This window comes from Capsella rubella, unplaced genomic scaffold, assembly GCF_000375325.1.
Source record: "Capsella rubella cultivar Monte Gargano unplaced genomic scaffold, Caprub1_0 scaffold_2, whole genome shotgun sequence".
NCBI classification, from domain to species: Eukaryota; Viridiplantae; Streptophyta; class Magnoliopsida; order Brassicales; family Brassicaceae; genus Capsella; species Capsella rubella.
This window is the reverse complement of record NW_006238922.1, coordinates 10,836,649-10,856,218: the sequence shown is the minus strand read 5'-3', so window position 1 is coordinate 10,856,218 and position 19,570 is coordinate 10,836,649. Positions and strand designations below refer to the sequence as shown.

General features: G+C 33.2%; 2 protein-coding genes and 1 long non-coding RNA gene across 3 annotated transcripts; 2 read left to right on the top strand and 1 right to left on the bottom strand.

The window, feature by feature from the left end:
* Positions 1–3,678: 3,678 nt before the first annotated feature.
* Positions 3,679–4,912, bottom strand: LOC17894757. Its single transcript, XM_006302856.2, has 2 exons — positions 4,493–4,912; positions 3,679–4,414 (listed from the first exon to the last, which is right to left on the bottom strand). The coding sequence occupies exon 2, from the start codon at positions 4,383–4,385 to the stop codon at positions 3,885–3,887; it is 501 nt and encodes a 166-aa protein (XP_006302918.1). The 5' UTR covers positions 4,386–4,414; positions 4,493–4,912; the 3' UTR covers positions 3,679–3,884.
* Positions 4,913–8,156: 3,244 nt separating this feature from the next.
* Positions 8,157–10,282, top strand: LOC17894976. Its single transcript, XR_002835187.1, has 7 exons — positions 8,157–8,234; positions 8,345–8,420; positions 8,519–8,709; positions 8,799–8,891; positions 8,976–9,212; positions 9,360–9,464; positions 9,552–10,282. It is a non-coding gene; the product is annotated as an uncharacterized LOC17894976 (long non-coding RNA).
* Positions 10,283–12,816: 2,534 nt separating this feature from the next.
* On the top strand, positions 12,817–16,396 carry LOC17895260 (inter-alpha-trypsin inhibitor heavy chain H5). Its single transcript, XM_006301908.2, has 12 exons — positions 12,817–13,295; positions 13,427–13,585; positions 13,679–13,894; positions 13,973–14,062; positions 14,143–14,259; positions 14,337–14,606; positions 14,694–14,853; positions 14,940–15,017; positions 15,130–15,230; positions 15,316–15,486; positions 15,564–15,638; positions 15,722–16,396. The coding sequence occupies exons 1-12, from the start codon at positions 12,915–12,917 to the stop codon at positions 16,175–16,177; spliced, it is 2,274 nt and encodes a 757-aa protein (XP_006301970.1). The 5' UTR covers positions 12,817–12,914; the 3' UTR covers positions 16,178–16,396.
* Positions 16,397–19,570: the final 3,174 nt, after the last annotated feature.

The following is a 19,570-nucleotide window of genomic DNA, read 5'->3' as shown; positions in this document are numbered from 1 at the left end:
CGATCGTCTTCATAAATTATAAAACTAATTAAGCTGGCATACATGATATATACATGCATGCAAGAGGACGTTTCAAAAGTTCAACTTCAGTTCGTTTTCATCTATAGCTGGCTGGCTCGTTAATCCTAGATCTCTTCTCTTCTTTTGATTAATTTCTCCTATTAATTTTAACTAATCATGCACGGTATCTAATTCTTGTAATAAGAGATTAACAAAACACATAAGCAAACACATATCTATGCATAATTTATAGTTTATAACGAATGTTGAACTTTAAGATTCTGTATAACTTAACCAACGTTCAAATTTTTAAGAAGGGATAATATTTTCTTTGTAGAGTATTCAAGGAAGGAGAATAAGAATAAGGTCGTCATAGCCACCATTTTGGTAGAGGAAGTTGGCCACGCGCCGCCTCTTGAAACTTCGTTAAAAGGTTTTAAACTTATACAAGTATACGACTAGATTAACTTATTAGTCTTGGACGCCATATTAATTCACACCTAATTAGATAGTATATACATGTCCTATGATGATCTAATAAATATAGTGGAAATGGAAATAGTTTTTCAACGTAACTTGTTTTTTGGTAGTCTAAGAATTCGGCATTAACTAAAACAATATTGAACTAGTCGCGTTAAAATTATAATTGAAATCCCAGTGACCAATTATTCTGTTGGATGTAGCGGGAGCATGGTCGTATTATATTATAATGGTTAACTCTCAAGGCTTTGTCTCCGGCTTCGTAAACAAAGCCATGCTACTCAGTCCATACGACTTCAAGGAAATTATAATCCGCAGACAGGCGGAACAAAGTCAAACATATATAAAAATATGAAAATATGAGTTGAAAACACAGACAAAAAAAAAAGAGAGCTGGATATCAATATATTTTTTGTATAACACATACGCTGTCTCTAGCTAGTTTGACAATTAACGTACGGGTTACCTTTGATTCTTTGAATAATATATCATGACACGTTTGAATAATATTTCATTTCGACTCTCCTTACAGTTACAGCTATAAGTTTCAATGGCAAAGACCATTGGTGTTCAAATTGTTTTATTTTTGTTCTTGTAAATTTTCAAATTAAAGTTTAAACACAAAAAAAGGGTGCAAGCGCTAGCATGTGAAATATAAATGCGAGACTCTTATCCGCCACACATTTTCGTGGACGTATTTATATATGGGCCACGCACGATCGAGTCCTTTATTTTTCTTATACTACATAAAGCTCGAACTAATTTTTTGCGGAGTCAAAAAAGATATATGTTTTTTTTTTCATAAGAAAAAGTAGCTTATATTTGTCTGTTATTCATAATATTTACAAGAAATATAAACTGGAAACGATAGAATTGAACTAGCTCAACCCTATTGAACCGATCATATCGTCTTATATGGTAAAACTAATATATCTAACAAAACTGAAAAATGTCTAACAAAATTGGAAAAAATATCGTCTAGTCTATTTTGATGTGTCTTAAAAGAACTAAGTATTGATTTCTTAAAAGTTAACGTTCTCCTACCAGCAAACCAGGGATTGAAAAAACATTACGCTTCGAGTGGCAATGTGGCACCGTCCAAGAAGAGTATGCTCAAAAACAAACTGAGCTAGCCGAAAGAAATAAATTGGTAACTAGTGACATATTTGTACTACACTACCCTCGGTGAGTCGGTGATGAAGACTTCCAAGATGTAGGTTTAAAGCCACACGTTGTCTCCTTATTAGCTCTAAGTTCTTTCGGTCCGTTTTTATGATCCCCGACTTTGCGTATTAGCTCTAAGCCTCAAATCCAACTTCTGTAATAAACTGAAACAAAACATAAAATGAAAGACTTTTTTCTTCACAGATTCCTTTACCATCATATCTCTTTAATTGTCTTGTATAATCGTAAATAACCTAGTGAAATCTTTTATGAGTGTATCAATTTGTATCATCACGAAAAACGTACCATCCAAAATCTCTTTATTTATTGAGCAGTTCATTGAAAGTTTATGATTAGTTTCCGGTATTGCAATTTAATACTATTTATGTGTTTCTAGTTGTATTCTCGTTATTATATAAATGTTGTTCTCGTTTCAGTGAATCTCTGTAATTTCTCTTTTCCATACGCGTGTTGGTTAAGGGCTATCCGTTAGCCATGCATAACATGACTTACGCGTGTTGGTACTTGGCTATAAGTCCAGAGCCCGTAGGACGTTTGCTATATTTCTTCATGGTCTATGAGCACTACCATTTATATATTAAGGTAAGAAAGAATTGCAAACTATAAAATTTGCCGGATGTTAAGAAATATAAATAATTTGAAAACTATGCACTTTTAATAGAATTCAACTCTTAATCCCAAGTACTAGCTAGCTCTGCGTACTTGAACCATCTCGAACTTGTTACTTTTTTATAAGTGATGTTAGTGCATATTTAGGTTTTGTATCTTTTGAAAACGCTTTCGCGTTCAGCACAACTCTAATTGCCACATCTGCTCGTGCCGCATCTCTCCTGTCCTGTTGTTGTGCCTTGTAACTTGTAACCATTACTTCAAGTTCTCTTTATCTTTGACTATTGCTTGTCACGTCAGATACATGTTTCGAGCTCTATATATCAAACACACACACCACATTAATAGAAAGTGTCATCTAATAATAAGTGAAAAGCATACCTTACATATGTTCCAACAGAACGAAAGTAAACGACTAAACTCCTAAGATAATTCTCTCTAGCAAGTAGAACAACACATCGATTGACTTGATTTGAAAATAGGCAAAAGAGTGGTAAGTTGACCCGTGGCATATATATGATCGATACGCAACAAATGCATATTGATATTTCTAACCTAGGAACCTAGAAAATGAAACTTCGAGTTTAAATTTTCGCTGTGGATAAATTCATTGTTAACTTTCAATACACATAAATAGAAACTTGTATTGTGTATGTCGTATACTTATATCTCGCATGTGATCCCTTAAAACGAACACTTCCAGCTTCCATGATACAATTTCTCTTTGATTATATTCTAAGGAGATACATAGCAAGTTGAAGGAAATGTTATTGGTTAAGTAGTCGAAATTTAATATCGAATCAATCGTCGAATCAATGTAGTTTAGCCAGTTGTGAGTGCTTACACGTTACAATTATGCTCAAATAGGATTCCTAGTTCTTGTTTTTATCAGAAATAGAATATATTCCAAATTATTATAAACTATATATATCGAGAGTTAGTGAATATTGGACAACCAACCCATCTAATCTTTTGTTTTTAATCGAGTAAACATATCCCAATTAAACGTTTCTACGTACATGTTACTTATTCATGCGTTACAATATATAGAGTCATTTGAATTTTAAAAAATAACGTTTTTGAAGAATGATTAGAAAATAAACTAGGAAAAAAAGCAAGGAAATAAATTAAAATAAAAGTGATGTCTAATTAATGGCGTAAAAAAGCACCATTTTCATTTCCATTATGTGATAGAGAAATCATCACAGAGATAAGCAACGTCCCTACCTTGGATTGTTTTTGTTCATACATGTCACTTCCATTATTCTATATGATAAATTGCTCCAAGAATCTCCTTTTCCTTCTTTTAATCATATAACTCTAATCGAATAGTATAAACCATATCTTTCTTTTATTTTGTTCTTGTTTAACTTTTCTTAAGTTATTAGCAAATTGGTGAAAGAATAAGAGAAAGGAACATATCAACAAGTGTTGTTGTATAAGCCCAAAATTTTTCCACAAGGTACAATAAATCCGGCAAAAAAAGAAAACACATACAGTGACCGATTTTGGTTTACCGACGAAATTTATACAAATCTGAAAACCGGATTTAATCCAGGTGGGTCCCTAAACCGACGGTTTAATTATTCAACGATGAGCTTTTCTTATGTTTATGTCAAACTAGCGAAACAGCTATCAGACCTAGACAAAACATTAGAAGTAACACAATCATGGTGATCTTGGTCGTCGTCTTTGGAAGGACTACTAGGCATGGATCTAAGCATTCTTGGCGAATCTAAGCTTCTTCTCAAGATCTGTCTCATGGCAGAGATCAAATGCCCTGTCGGGTTAGGAGGTGGGCTTGATGATTTGAACTTGTTACACATGTTCATGTGTCTTGCCATAGCTTCTTCCGTTGTTACGAATCGTTTCGTTCTTATGACTTCGTACTTGACTGCTTCCGAACAGAGCCCACAGATCCATTTACCCATGTAACGCTCTTTGATCATCTCTGTGTACGACTGTGTGCACTCCTCGGTTAATCCGCAGCACTCACACGTCACCGGCTCTGGCTCGTCGCCGGATATCTGTGTCACCGGCGCCGGCGAGACGATGATTGCTTCTGGTGTTGAAATTAGCATTGTTGGATCACTTAGTACACTCGCCGACATGGTTTCTTAGATTTTGAAAAAACAAAACCCTGTTGAGAGAATTTAATCAACAAACCGATCCCAACTTCAACTCAAAACTAGAAACAGATCAAGAAGAGAAACTTTACCAGTGGAAGGAGATGAGAAAGACAACGCAAGTTTTTGCTAGTGATCTTCTTGATTTGTCTCTGTTTCTGAAACAGAGGAGAAACTTTTAAAAAGTAAAAAAAAACTTTTTTTGTTTTTGTTTCTTATGTTTGCTACGGATTATAACTCGTTTTTCCACTCTCCGTCTTCTAAATTCCCTTCTTCTCCGAGAAAAATTTCACAAAACAAAACCATTGTAAACACAGAGTTAATCACACAAAAAACACACACAAAATATAGAATCTGTCTCTTTTTTTTTTTTCTGGCTTCTGTTGATATCAAAATTAGGAAAAATTTACCCTTTTAGTTCACCAAAAACTCGTTTCAGAAAGGAAAAAAAAAAGGTAAGAATTGGGAAATATATGAATTATGAAGAGAGAATGAGAGAGAGAGAGAGAGAATGTGCAGGCGAAGGAGAAGCAATGATTGGTGTTATAAAGGGTTATGGAAAATTAACAGAGGAAATAAAAACACTATAAGCCACGTCGGATAATAAAATTTCTGACAACTTTGAATCTTCACCGTCGATCTGGGAACTAGGCCAGCTGGCGAAGAAACCGACCTTTTCTCCAAACATATTCACACAAAAAAAAACAATTATTTTTTTTACTTTCAGCCGTTTCGGTTTGGTTTCATTTGACTTATTTAGCTAATCAGGCATCGCCACGTCGTCTATGACACCAATCCTAAACTACATATTTAATATTATTTTATTAATCACGGCAACACCATAGTTAATCACGGCATTCATTTTGCTTATGTATCAAAATAACAACATTTATGTATCTTAATATTTTTCCGATTTTAGCAAACTTTGTTTTTAGTTTTTGCAATTTTTGAAAATGATACAGTATATAGTGTTTGTGATTGTGAAAGAAAGTATATTAAATTAGGTGAAACTTGCTATTCTAATACGACCAAGTCAAAATCTCTAATAATTGTACGTGTTAATTGTGCTTAATTTTTTTTTTTTTTTTTTGGGTTCATATACATATATCTCTGTTTGCCAATAGTTAAATGCGGTGTCTACAATACAGTTGCCAATTATTTGATTAGATACAATTATGATTTTTTGAAGAACCAAATATATATTCCAAGGAGTAATAATTTATTACTATACTACTATAGAATTTCGATATTAGAAAGACATGTCATTAACTCTAACTTAAACAGAGTTTACTGCCTGATTTGGACTTTTAAAAACTCACAAAATGGATCATTACATTAAATTCTCAGTTTCAAAATAAAATTAAGTTCTAATGCTTGGGTTTTGGGAAAAAAACAACTAAAAAGCTATTTTCTATTTTATAAATAATGAAAAGGTATAGTGTGATACATATCATGGCCACGTATATAAATCATAATTTTTAGTTGAATGATTGCGTGGAATAATTAAATGAAAGGGATATGCCTTGTTGGCGATTCCCTATAGATCCAATATAAACCCTTCTGGCCAATCACGAAATAGCAACTTGCATTCTTTTTGTTTATAAAAATATATAATTTTCTTGTCACTTTGATTATTATTATTATTTTTGGTTGAGACTTTAATTTTTTTTTTTATACTCCATTTGATACAGAAGAAGCAATATAGATCGACGTTGACAAAAGAAAAGCAACAGATTGACGAATATGTATTGCGAAGCAACTGAATATATATAGAAATAGCCAAAATGCCCTATAGGAGAACATAAAAAGTGATTCATCAAAAACAAAGTTAAACAAACAAAAAATTTAATTTTATTCTTATCGTCATGTATAATAATAATAATAACAATTAAGTTTTTATAATAACACAAACAAAAGCAGAATTCCGTAATATTGTATAGGTTTACTAAATGACGAGTAGTAGCATATGCTTTTTTTTATTGTTAGGTTCATTGGAATTGTAATTGTAATTTGTAATACTAAGTTACTAACTATAAAGCCACCAATGTGTTTCATTATAACATAGCGTAGACGATTGATGATTTAGGTATATATTTGTTTATTCTTAGCGTCCATATATATACTAGAAAACATGTCTTTAAATTTATGAACTGTAAGATCTTTCACGTTAACTTTAGTCCAGTTTAGAATCCTATATGCAAATGCAAAGCATACATATAATAGTATTAGTATATACAACATTAACATATAATTGTAAATGTCAATTATGAAGCCGGCCGTCACACTAAAAGCGTTCACATCATCGGTTGGGAAATCTTCAAAGTGTGTTTCACGTGGATGATAGATTGATGTACTGGTATTTAGGTTCATTAACTCAAAATTTTAAAGAGAGACAGATTCGTCGTGGATGTGTCCTTGATTTCGGAAAATTGTGGCTTTTCAGCATTTCATAATAAGTACATTATATATATGGTTTCCACATTTTATATACATAACAGAATTAGGAATGTTTCTCTATGGTTCAATGACGAAGAAGTAGCGACATTGATATTAAAGAACATAGAGTTTGGGTATTCCATGGAGTAAGTCTGGCCGATTTTTATTTAGTGTAATGTAAAATAGGTCAACTCCAAAGGTCTGGAATGCATAATACAATAGTTTACAGAAAATAAAAACAGATATTACACGTAATACACATGTAAAAGTCGACATTGACGTGACTTGACTTAGGATAGGATGCATAATAATAATCTGCCTGAAGAAGAAGAAAAAAAGTTCCGGAAGTGAAGGGGAAAGGGCCATCCCCACACACACACACACTTCCAAGTTCTAGCATAAACACACATATGCTTTTAGTCCATAAGAGAAGCAAAAAAAAAAAAAAAAGCTAAATATTTACAAGAATAATATACCAAATTTACCGTCAAACAATTTGATTTTACATAGTTGCAAGAGAAATGATACATCATATTATTTAAGTGGCATCCAATAAATAATAAAACGCAAAAATAGAAAAATCATAGTTAAAAAAATACTAATAATAAGAAAAGGAAAATTTCCACTTTTCCATATTTGTTACGCGCGTGGATTTAAGAAAAAGGAAAAAACGTTTTTGGGTTTTCCTTTTTTTTTTTTTTTGATCAAAGGGTTTTCCTTTTTTTAATAGATATTTCCAAGTGATCATTGTTTGATCATTGTTTGAATCGCTCCAGCATAGCCAAGTTGTTTTTGTAATAGATTGGAGCTCAAAGTCCAACAAAATCGTCACTGCTTCCCGTGACAAAAACTTGTAAGTTTCAAGCTTTGTTTTAAATTAACTAAACATATGTTTTGTATAGTTTGGTAAACTGAGTTTGGAATGTTTCTTGAAGGTTTGTGTGGAGTCTGGAAGGAGGTGATAGGGGTACCAACTCCCGTGTTAGCTAAATCGCGCTGCCCTTTCTGTTCTATGGAGTCCAAAAGGTATATGTATCATATCCTAAATGTACTGAATTATTTTAGCATTTTTGTATCAGATCATATCCTAATATATTCTCCCTTACAGCAATCATTGTTTGAATAGCTGTAGCATAGACAAGTTGTTTCTGTGATATATTGGAGCTCAAAGTCCAACAAAATCGTCACTGCTTCCCATGACAGGAACTTGTTAGTTTCAAGCTTTGATAGACTTAGTGGAAAATGAACATTAAATAAGCATATAATTTTTATAGTTTGGTAAACTGAGTTTGGAATGTTTCTTGAAGGTTTGTGTTGAGCCTGGAAAAGAGTTGAATGGATAGAAACTCTCGTGTTCGCTAAATTGTGCTGCGTTTTGTGTCCTATGGAGGTCAAAAGGTAAATGTATCAGATCCTAATTGTACAGACTTATTATAGCTTAATGGTTTAACGATATCAGATCCTAACTTAATTATCCCTTACAGTGATGATTGTTTGAATTGCTGCAGCATGGCCAAAGTTGTTTTGTAATAGATTGGAGCTCATGTCCAAAGAAATCCTCACTGCTTCCTATGAAAGGAACTTGTAAGTTTCAAGATTTGATACACTTAGGAAATTTGAAATTAACTAACCATATAATTTTTAATAGTTTGGTACACTAAGTTTGGAAATGTTTCTTGAAGGTACGTGTGTAGCCTGGAAAGGAGGTGGATGGGTACCAACTTTTGTGTTAGCTAAATTGTTCTGCCCTTTGTGTATTATGGAGTCCAAAAGGTTAATGTATCAGAAGAACTTCCGGATGAAAGTTCGGATGCATTTCTTGATGGTTATGTTATGGAGAATGTACTTCAGAGGAGAAGTATGCCGATGGCAGGTATTACTGCATCACCTTTACTTCGCTCCTCTTATCTTTTCATCAAAGATTTTTTTATTAAAGAATCGTTTTTCTTTTTGCCATGGCAGTTTCAGAAAGAGTGTCAGCTGAGAAGAACCTCTTGGTGAAACGGTTAGCCAATATGCTTAAGCTTTATTTGATGAAACTGGAGTTAACCGAAGGTACGTATTCTATATATCTATGTTTGTTTAGGTTTCTGCAAATCAAGTATCATAATTGTTTATCCCCTCACTTCTTGGTTGCAGATTTCTTAAATTATAGTGTTAAAGAGCTTCTTCCACGGTGTCCAGATCTGAGATTGATTCTCATGAGTGCCACTTTAAATGCTGAACTCTTTTCTAATGAGCTTCACAGGAATCCTGATCTGGTTTAGAGGATTGGAGCAGCTACTGCAGTCGAAGTCAGAGCCACTGGAATTCCATACACATTCTGTATTCTAGATCTTATTAGTTCTCACCTTCTGCCAAAGTCTTCTAAATCTGGTACTCTTCATATCTCTGTCTTCTGGCAGTAGTCTTTCTGAATGAATAAATGCTCTTTCTTAATGTATTTTGTAGAGTCGTGTTTATAACTTTTTTTTAGAGCATGTGTAGATTCTTAGGTCAAGGACTTTATTATGATATGTGCAGGTTTTTGTCATTTCGGATTGGCAAAGAGTTGATAAGATTTCCTCACCACGGCATACAAACTACACAGCTTCTGCCCGAGCTGCAATTCAAGTTGGAATTAATATGGTCTGTGTTTCAAACTTCACAGATATTCCTGGACTGAGATAGGAACATGTTACTCATGTCTGTTTTAGCTAATGAAATAATATGCAGGTCATGGTCCCGTTCAACTTTACCAAGTCTGTCAAATGATCTTATGTTGGACCAATGCTTTCTCTCTGTGTGTTCTCTTGATGATGCTTGATGTTTAAGCTTTGTTGGAGGGTGAAGATTTCAATAAAGCAGAAAACTTTCGCCTAACAGCTCGGCCACAGACAATTTCTTGAAGCCTTACGAGTGCCATCAGTGCCCGCAACGCTTTCCTGGCCTGTTTAGTAATCAGTCACAAGATCAAACACTGCATGAAAGACAGCTTAAAACAGAAACTAGGATGCTTTAAAGTAGAGAGTGTCTGACCAGGTAAGCCCTGGAGGCACTTTGAATTTTGATTGCAGCCAAATCAGGATAACGCTTCTTGAAGGCGTTACCGGCCATCCAGAAAACCTCAGCTGCAACAGCCGTGGCAATGGCTACATTCACAGAATCACAGCATGCTTTCTCTGATCCTGTGTTGCTTCGTTCAAAGTCCTTGTCTCTTGCCCACAAGTTGCAATCTGCTGTCTCAGTTTCAGTCTCCTAAACACCCATCTCAATCTCTTTGGCTTCTACAAAAAGACGTATCAGTTTATAGATTCAGAAACCTAAACATTTGAATGGTAGTAAAGAGAAAGGAAACACTGAAGTCCCAGTTGATATGTATTACGGGCCTCAATTTGGTCTGATAATTTGACCCATTTAAACGGTAAAGGCCCAGTTAAAAGTGTGAGCCTCTGAGAGCCAGATTAGAGAATATTATATGTTGTTGTTGTTTTATATGTTAGCTACTACTATTATCTGCTTAGTGTTGATATCGAAATACGAGTATATAGTGTCTTTATATTCTTTCTTTTTTTTGCTAAATAGTGTCTTTATATTCTTTTATTTCAGAAAATCAGATATTATGATACGTAAGCTGTAGATGAAAACACGAACAAACTATAAACATAGACTAGCAATAAAAAAAGTATACTTGTAAAACATTAATTGTTGATACTTTAGAGGGAATATAAACTTATTATTAATACTTACAAAAGCATAAATCATTTTTAAATTAGGTAATATTATTTTTTTTCCGAAACAATTATATTGAGTTGGTCATGACAGACACGTACATTCATGTCGTTTTCCAATGATTGTACTCACCTTGTCAATTAGGGAAGTGATTAGTAAGACAATATACAAACGATTTAAATAAACAAAGATTGCTTCAAGTCTATTTTATTCCGATCGATGACACATATAGTTGAAAATAAAAATGTTATTATAACTTATTGACTTGGAATATCAGAAAGAAAATAACAAAACAAAATTTGATAATAATATCATAACGTAGGAAAATAAATAAATAAAATGAAATGTCAGCAGCACTCAGCAGTAGTGTTATGGAATGGTTGGCCCGACGCCGAAAAGTTAGTGGTTACAACTTCATTATTTTATAAATAAGGTAGGGTTGTCTCTCAAATCTTTAGTGGACCAAAACCTAAAAAAAATATTGAGTAATTAAAAAAGTTTTGCCCAATTTTAATTAATTCGCATTACTAAATGGAAAGCATGGCAGACAACAATCCGTTAAAATCAGCTTTTACTCAGCTAATTATCAATTACTTACTTGTATTTTTAACGAATCTATTTTGTACCAATACTTTTGATTAGTAGTAATGTGACAATTAAATGATCACTAACAAAGATATATATATTATAGTATACGCTAACGAGTAACGAGTAATAATAACCATATGTTCGTAGTATTTCTTTTAGGCATCCCATATAATTTACTCACAGGCAGCTAGAAATCAGAATATACGAATAAAATCGATATAAAGTTGATTTGTTTTTTGTATGTAATAATTGTAATTTAATGGTTACATGGCCTACATGTCTAGTGATATGGTTCGTCGAATTTATACGTTTGAGAGTAATCGATCGTGGTCCGGTCTCAACGTGGAGCCGGAGATTTCTGTAGAGCTGTTTTTTTCTTCTTACATTATTCATTTATCGAAATAAAGTGATATATGTACGTAGTAGTCAAATGATATATACACAATCAATTTCTTATACATAGAATAAAAGTTTATAGATAATTTTGGTGTGGTAGCCGAAACATCCAAAAGCCAACTCCACACTAATACGTATACGTATATAGAATCTACATCTTTCCTATATGTAAATTCTACATTGGAAAACATAAAACTGAAAAACAAAATAATTAAGATCTATTGGTAGTGGGATATTTTTTTGCCATTTTTAGGAGTGACTAACGTGCCAAACGTTTTTTTTTTTTTATAAACTTACAAATTCGTAATTTTTCTTAAAAAGATGATGGAATTATTAAGCAAGATTTGAAACTAAAAATCGTGGAATGAAAAAAGTTTTTTGGTTTATTATAAAAGTAACATATACTAATTGAACATTAATCATACTGTTTATTAAAGAATTAAAATGTTGGGAGTAAAAAAGATAGATATGTATTCAAACCACTTGATTTGAAACATCAATGTACAAAATACTACAGTATTCAAACCACTTTGATTTGATTGAGAAGTAGAAAAATAAGATAAGAAAAAAGTGGTTGAGTTATACTGACAGAGGAGGAATCATAATCAATGAAGAGCAATTGATAGTAATGTTCATAAAACTACTGTTGGTTTGCTTCTTTCTTTTTTTTTCTTGATTTGAAAGACTGAATTCTTAAACAATAAAATGGTTGAAACAGTCTTTTATTTTTCCAGCACAGAACACTAAAATTCTTTAATATTCAACAATGCACATGTGTTAACAGACTTTTTTTTTTTTTTTAATATCAGAAACACATTCTATTTAGTAAAAATTGAATGAAACCACAAAGTAAACCTTTTTGTCATCTTAGTTTGTCGAAAATGTAATTGTGAAGCTAAAACTTACATTCAACTTCCAACTCAAAATTGACAAAAAAAAACATACATCCAAATAATGTTAGCTATTCTTTGTTTTTTCCACAACAAAAACTATTATTGTGTTTAAAGTTGAATACTATTATTGAGTATAAAGTTAAAACTATTTTATACTATATGTTGGAGAAAAAAAAGAAAAGAATCTCTAAGTATTCCATAACGAACCAAATTAAAACAATTAATCTCTATATAGTATATAATTAAATACTTTATGTAATAAAATTAAAAAATCCGTGACTGTCGTGGCGGTAGGGATGCTTTACACGTGTATTGAAGCCATTGGGTAACACAATCCCACTTAATTAAAATCTTTTTCTCGCCGTTCCTTTCACCGGCCGATTTTTAAATCCCCCTTTAAACACGGACCTGATAAATCTCTCAGCTTTCACCTCCTCCTTCCCATCTCAGTCTCATCATCGCCGGAGACCAAACAAACAAAAAAAAAAAAATGTCGGAAGAGTTCGCAATACGAGTTGAACAAGGTCTCAAGCTCTCAAGAAGGATATACTACGGCAAAGGCATCACTCCTCCTGTTGTCCCGGATCCTCCTTCTTCCCCGGAGAATTTTCTTCCGACAGCTATCACGGCTTACGCTTCAATCACAGATCCGGTGGCTGTTGATAACCCCGACGTTCCTAGCTACCAGCCGTACGTTCACGCACGTTGCGATCCTTCGGCGCTCGTCCCGCTCCAGATGCTCGGAGTTGAGATGAGAGTGGACTGTTGGCTAGACACGGCGTTCGTCACCGTCACTGGACGGTGGAGAGTTCACTGTGTTATGCCTAGCAAACGCTTTGACTGCTGCGTCGGTGTTCCCATGGGTGAGAAGGTAATTTCATTACAGCAAAACGACAAACAAGAAGAAAAGACTACTTTTATCTATCTTTCCATTAATAGCATTGTTCCAGATATTTTTATTTTTTTGGGGGATAACTGAAACACATTTGTGTGTGTAAACAGGGCTCACTTCTAGGTGCTGAGATTGATGTTTTGAGCAATGAGAAATCTTACAAGACCAAACTAGTTACCGAAGACGAAACTTCTGACTTTGAAAACGTTCATAAAGACAAAGATTCTCGTTTCTTCAAGTCCCATATCTATACTTTCAAGATCCCACATGTTTGTTCTTTGTCTCACTTTTTATAGCTATTTTCTTCGGGATTTTGATATTATATCAATAATGGTAAAAATAAGTTGTTGATAATTTATTAGGTTGATGGAGGATCGATCTTTACGGTTAATGTGAATTGGTCTCAGAAATTGATTTACAGAGACGGCAAGTTTCATCTCATTGTGCCTTTTAGATTCCCTGCTTATGTGGTTCCTGTTGGCAAAGAGATTATTAAACGAGAGAAGATTGTGTTGAACATGAACTCTTGTGTTAGTGGCGGCGAAGTAGCTTGTGATTATACAAGCCATCCTCTAAAGGTATTTTAATTGCGTGTTAACAGTTTATTTTCAGATTGGTACTGTGTGGATTGAGTGATGTGTGATGATCTTTCTCAGGTGATTCACCGTGAAGCTGGTAAATTAAGTTGTGAGTATGAAGCTGAAGTATCATCTTGGTCAAGGACTGATTTTAGTGTTTCATTCAATGTGAGGTTTCTTGATTCTCTGAGGGATTTTTGTATTCTTCTTCTTGATCCTTAGATGGAGCTTTGTTTTTCGTTTAACAGGTTTCCTCTGGTGATATGAGTGGTAATGTTTTGGTTAAGTCTCCATCTCCATGGGATTCAGATGACAGAGGAACGTTCTGTTTGTACCTTTTCCCTGGAACCACCAAGCATAAGCAGGTTTGTTCTTACTGCAACTATTATGAATCTTCTGCTGAACTATCACATGATCAATTCAATGTTGTTGTTATCTGCAGCTTTTCAAACGAAGAGTTGTGTTTGTGATTGACATAAGTGCAAGCATGAAATGGAAGCCGCTAGAGGATGTGAAGAAAGCCTTGTTAGAGTGTTTGGGTAAGCTACAAGCTGAAGATGTTTTCGACATAATCGCCTTCAACGATGAGATTCTCGAGTTCTCAACTTCAATGGAGTTTGCAACAGATGAAACTATCTCTGCTGTGACTGAATGGCTTGATAGTAATTTGATTGCAAATGGTGGAACAAACATGTTACTTCCCCTCAAACAGGTCCTTCCTCTAGATATCTCTATTACTATCTGATATTTTTATCAACACATAAGTCAAGACTTCTCAGACTCTTTTATGTGTGTTTAGGCAATGAAACTGCTTGAAGGAAGCAATATTGGAGTTCCTCTTGTGTATCTTGTCACTGATGGATCTGTTGAAAACGAGAGAGAGATATGTAATGCTATGAAAGAATGTTGTAGCAAAAAGGGAAAATCGATTTCTCCTCGAATATCTACCTTTGGTATTGGTAAGTAAAAATGAATACTCTGCTTTTTCTTGCTTACTCTCTCATAATATATAATATCAAAATCTTGATTATAAACAATTCCACAGGTTCATTTTGCAACCATTACTTCTTGCAAATGTTAGCGCGGATAGGGAATGGTTACTATGATGGCACGAACAACACAGGTAGATTGTAATCCCCTTTAGTTTTAATCCGTTCGAATATAGCTGTACTAATTCAGAATCAAGAAGCTAAAAACATTTCTTGCTTTGTTGTATTAACAATACACCTAGCCAGATTCATTTGAGCATCAGATGAGTATACTATTCGATATAGCTTCTTCAACGATCGTAGCCAATACCACTTTTGATGCTCTCAAGCTCCTCCGCTCAGTGGAGGTACTTATTTTGCAACTTCTGAAACATATAAAGTTCTTGAGTTTTGTTTCTTGACCTTCTTCTTGTCTTTCCTTGTTTTCTGCAGCTGTTTCCTTCTCAGGTTCCAGACATTACGCTCGGTCATCCGTTGATCTTGTCTGGAAGATACAAAGGAGAGTTTCCAGATGAAATTGAACTCAGAGGCACACTGGCTGATTTGAGCTGTTTCACAATAGAGTTAGCAGTGCAGAAGGCTAAAGACATTCCTTTAGACAAGGTTACCTAATTACTTTCATATAATCTCGAAAATGTTAGGAACACAACAAAGCTCCTTTGTTAACCTTTAAAAAACAGGTTCTTGCGAGGAGACAAATCAATGAACTCACTGCTCGAGCTTGGTTCGAAGAGAAGAAAGAGCTAGAAGAGAAGGTTGTTGTACTAGGGGTCATGATTTGACATTGTTGGTCTTGTTTCTTTTTAACTAACCTCATATTTTTTTCTTGCTTGATCAGGTGATGAGATTGAGTATACAAACAGGGTTTCCAAGCGAATACACACAAATGGTTTTATCTTTAAAGCAGGACGAGGAAGAGAAGACGATAACAAGACCAGTTTCAATCAAAGAGATTCTAAGGAACCCACCGTACCAAATCCACAAGCAGATGCAGAGGAACAACAGCATGAGAACGAGTTTGCTTGGGAAACAAGGGTATGGGTTCGGTAACGTGGTGGCAACGTTGAAGAACGTGCCACCGTGGATGGAGGAGCCGAAGGAGGCAGAAGGAGCTGAGCTTCTGATAAGAGCTGCGTCAGGAGTGGTGGATCGAGTTTGCTGTATGTGCTGCTTGCAGTGCATGTCAAGGGTGAGCGATCAGTGTACCGTAGTCTTCTCTCAGATCTGTGCAGCACTGGCTTGTTTCCAGTGTATAGGTTGCTGTTTCGAAGTCTGTGGCTGTCTTGATCTCTAAGTAATCAGGACAATGTCAAAATCATAATTAAGGAGGGAATGTAAATTCAATAATGGGTTTACTCTCTTAGAAAAAAAAATGAGAATTATATAATTAATTAGTGTGTAATATATGTATTTGTAATTAAAGTTGTGATGTCACACCATGTTCCTAAGTTACAAGACTAATGTATTTTGACTACTAATTAATATACTAATTTATGAAATAAGCTTTACTTGATTTGAATAATTTCTTCAAAACTAGTTGCACAAAAACCTGTCTGTCAACAACGAATAAAACAGGAATTATCATAAGATATTTGATGATTTTGTTAGGGAACATCATCTGAAAGGGATGATCAACTTCTTCACCCAATTTGTTATGTACCATCTTTTAGTATTCGTTCAGACGACCACTGATCCGACACCGTAGCAACCAGCTCTTGAATTTATAGTAGCTAAAAAACACATCAAATCATGTCTCGTTATTGAACCAAACATAACTTATAGAAACGACTAGCTATAGGATAGAGAATGATCTGATTATTAACGTTTTTTTTTTCAAGGACGAAAATGAATATTTAGTTGTTGCTTTGTAATAAACTTTGATTAATATCATTGTGAGTCTTATTTCTATATGTAGTTTACATTACCGCTGCCATTTACGATAATATAGCTGATCGTAGGCTCGTAGCTAGACATTAGAACCCAGCTGTATAATGATCTTGATGGTATGCAAAATATATGAATTACAAACACAACTAGGCACATAGTATTGTAAAACAAATATTGGGAAGAGGATCATAATATCAGTGCATATCCAAATTCAAATTCGATGCTCAGGTTCAAAGACAGACGACTGAGAGAACAAGTACCAATAAACCAATAGACATCAAACAGATTCCAATATTGTTTTACTTATATATAGTATCTCAAACAAGATTAGCCTGTAAAAGTTTTGACTTATAGACAAAGAGATTTGAGATCCAATGAGAATGATCTCTTTCTAGTATATTAAACAAATAAGAGAGATTAAAGGGCATTGAAGAAGGGAGAGTTGTTGCGTAGATTGAGAAAGGAAGCGGAAGAGAGAAAACATTCCAGAAATGGAAAGATTTGGTAGTATAATGGAAAGGTTACAAAACACAAAGAGACCTCGTCATGCTCACTCCACGTGCTTCCCCCATTTTCTTCTCCTTACTTCTCTCTTTTTCTTATCTCGATGTAATAACTCTCATCTCTTCTTTTTCCTGACTTCATCTCTCTAGCTAAGTAATTTAAATCGCTTTGCATCTGATTTGACGACTACTACAAACACCCCCAAAATACACTTCCTTGCAAAATAATGATGTAAAGCTAATCGAAAACCTGAGTATTGTAGATAGAACAGTCCATCATAGTCTGGAGTCGAGAGTTAAGACTAATATTGTCCATCGCTTGTATGGTACATACAAATATCATTTTTCAAGAGATCCAAGTATGTTTGAAAAAAAAATTAAAAGAAAAGAGATCCAAGTATTTGCAAAAAAAGTTGCACCTGTGGGTTACATATTGTAATTAGGCCTGAAGTTGATAGATTGATGTTATTTTCAAACCTTGATCTATATATAATAGTGTGATCGGCAAACAAATAAATATAAAGTAATTGATCCTCAAACTTGTAAAAAATGAGTCTTTCAACAACTTAAAGATTTTGCTCATACAAAAAAAAAAAAGAGAGGAGAAATCACAACAATTTTTGTAGATGGTGGAACTTGTTTTCTCACTAATTTTACAAAACATGTACTACTGTATTGTCATTTTCCTTTCATTATAATTTTTATATTAAACTGCATTTTTGTTTCAAAATATATATTTTAAATACAAAATTTCAAATAACATTCCAAAATTATTTTGTGGTAACAGTTAATTAGCCGCATACAAAATTTCTATCTTATTTGAAATAAAGTATATATTTATATCAATAAAGTATTGGGGATTTCATTAAATACAATAATAACTTTTTAATGTGTAGGCAAACTTGGGAAGGTTAATTGAAATAATGCCATACTGTATTTTGTAATTTGACAACTTATCAATTCTGTAACCTAAAAAAAAAACAAAATCTCACATCCTAAACGAAGGGCATGCTGACGAGTTGCATGACGAAAAATAAAATTCATGTGTATATATAGTAATAGTACATGAGTACTTTATTTTATTTTATTTTATTTTTGCTAGATTATATAGTACATTGGTACTACTTTCAGTAGTTTGATCAGTTGCATATATGGAGATATATTATTCAGATGCCTTACACGTGTTCTGTTTAAAATCACAAAGACATCTCAAAAGTTGTTAATCACGATTAGCAAATGTTTAAGGCAACGTATTAACCATATAAACCACACATTATTTCCAATAATGATGGTTTAAGTGGTCCAGTACAATCCTTTTCGTCCACATTTCTTTTATACCAATGCACCATTTAGAGTACTCAAGTCGCCACAAACACTCATCCGATATGTTATAAGTGATTAGTTTAATCTAAACTAAAATCTCGATTTTCTCTAAAGATACTGTTAGTAACTTAATAATACACAATCAAAGAGAGGAGAAGAAGTCAATAGAAGAAGATAAAGTAAGAAGACAGTTTCATGGGGACAAATAAAAGATATTGCATGTTTCCTCCAATGATGTTAGTTCATTTGGTAACATGAAACGCTATTGGACTTTGATAATAATATATTCATACCCTTAAATTTATATATTAATTTACATATATCTTATGCTGTATAATTTGTATTATTAGAGTTAATTACCAACATCGATCTGCATATAAGAATCCGTAACTAATACGATATTTCTCCTTCTAGTATATCACATATGTATATAGTAATGTACACTACAAAAAAATGAGTGGATTGAATCATTTATTTTGTAACTTTACATTACTTATAAGTGATACAATGAAATTTTACATCACTTATAAAAGTGATACTTATATTGCCGATGCAAATAAATCACATCAGTTTTTAATCAACTGATGCAAAAAAAAAAAAAATTGTATCAGTTCTTATAACTGATATTAATAATAAGTCAATTTTCAAAAATGATACTATATTTCCTATCAGTTTGTAAAAGTGATGTTATTATTTGTGTGGATTATCATAATCGATGTCAATTATATATATATATATATATCAATTTCAAACAAACTAATATAATTAATTTAAAAATATAATTATTAATTACGAAATAATATACTTAATTACGAAATAATTATTATTAAATTAAAATATTAATTATTTTAATACATTTACTAATTATTTTTTTGTTTGTTATTTTTCCTAATATATAGCAAAATTATGGTGGATATTTTCTCTCAAAATCTTGTTGGAATATATCTACTAAAAATCTAATCAAATATATCACA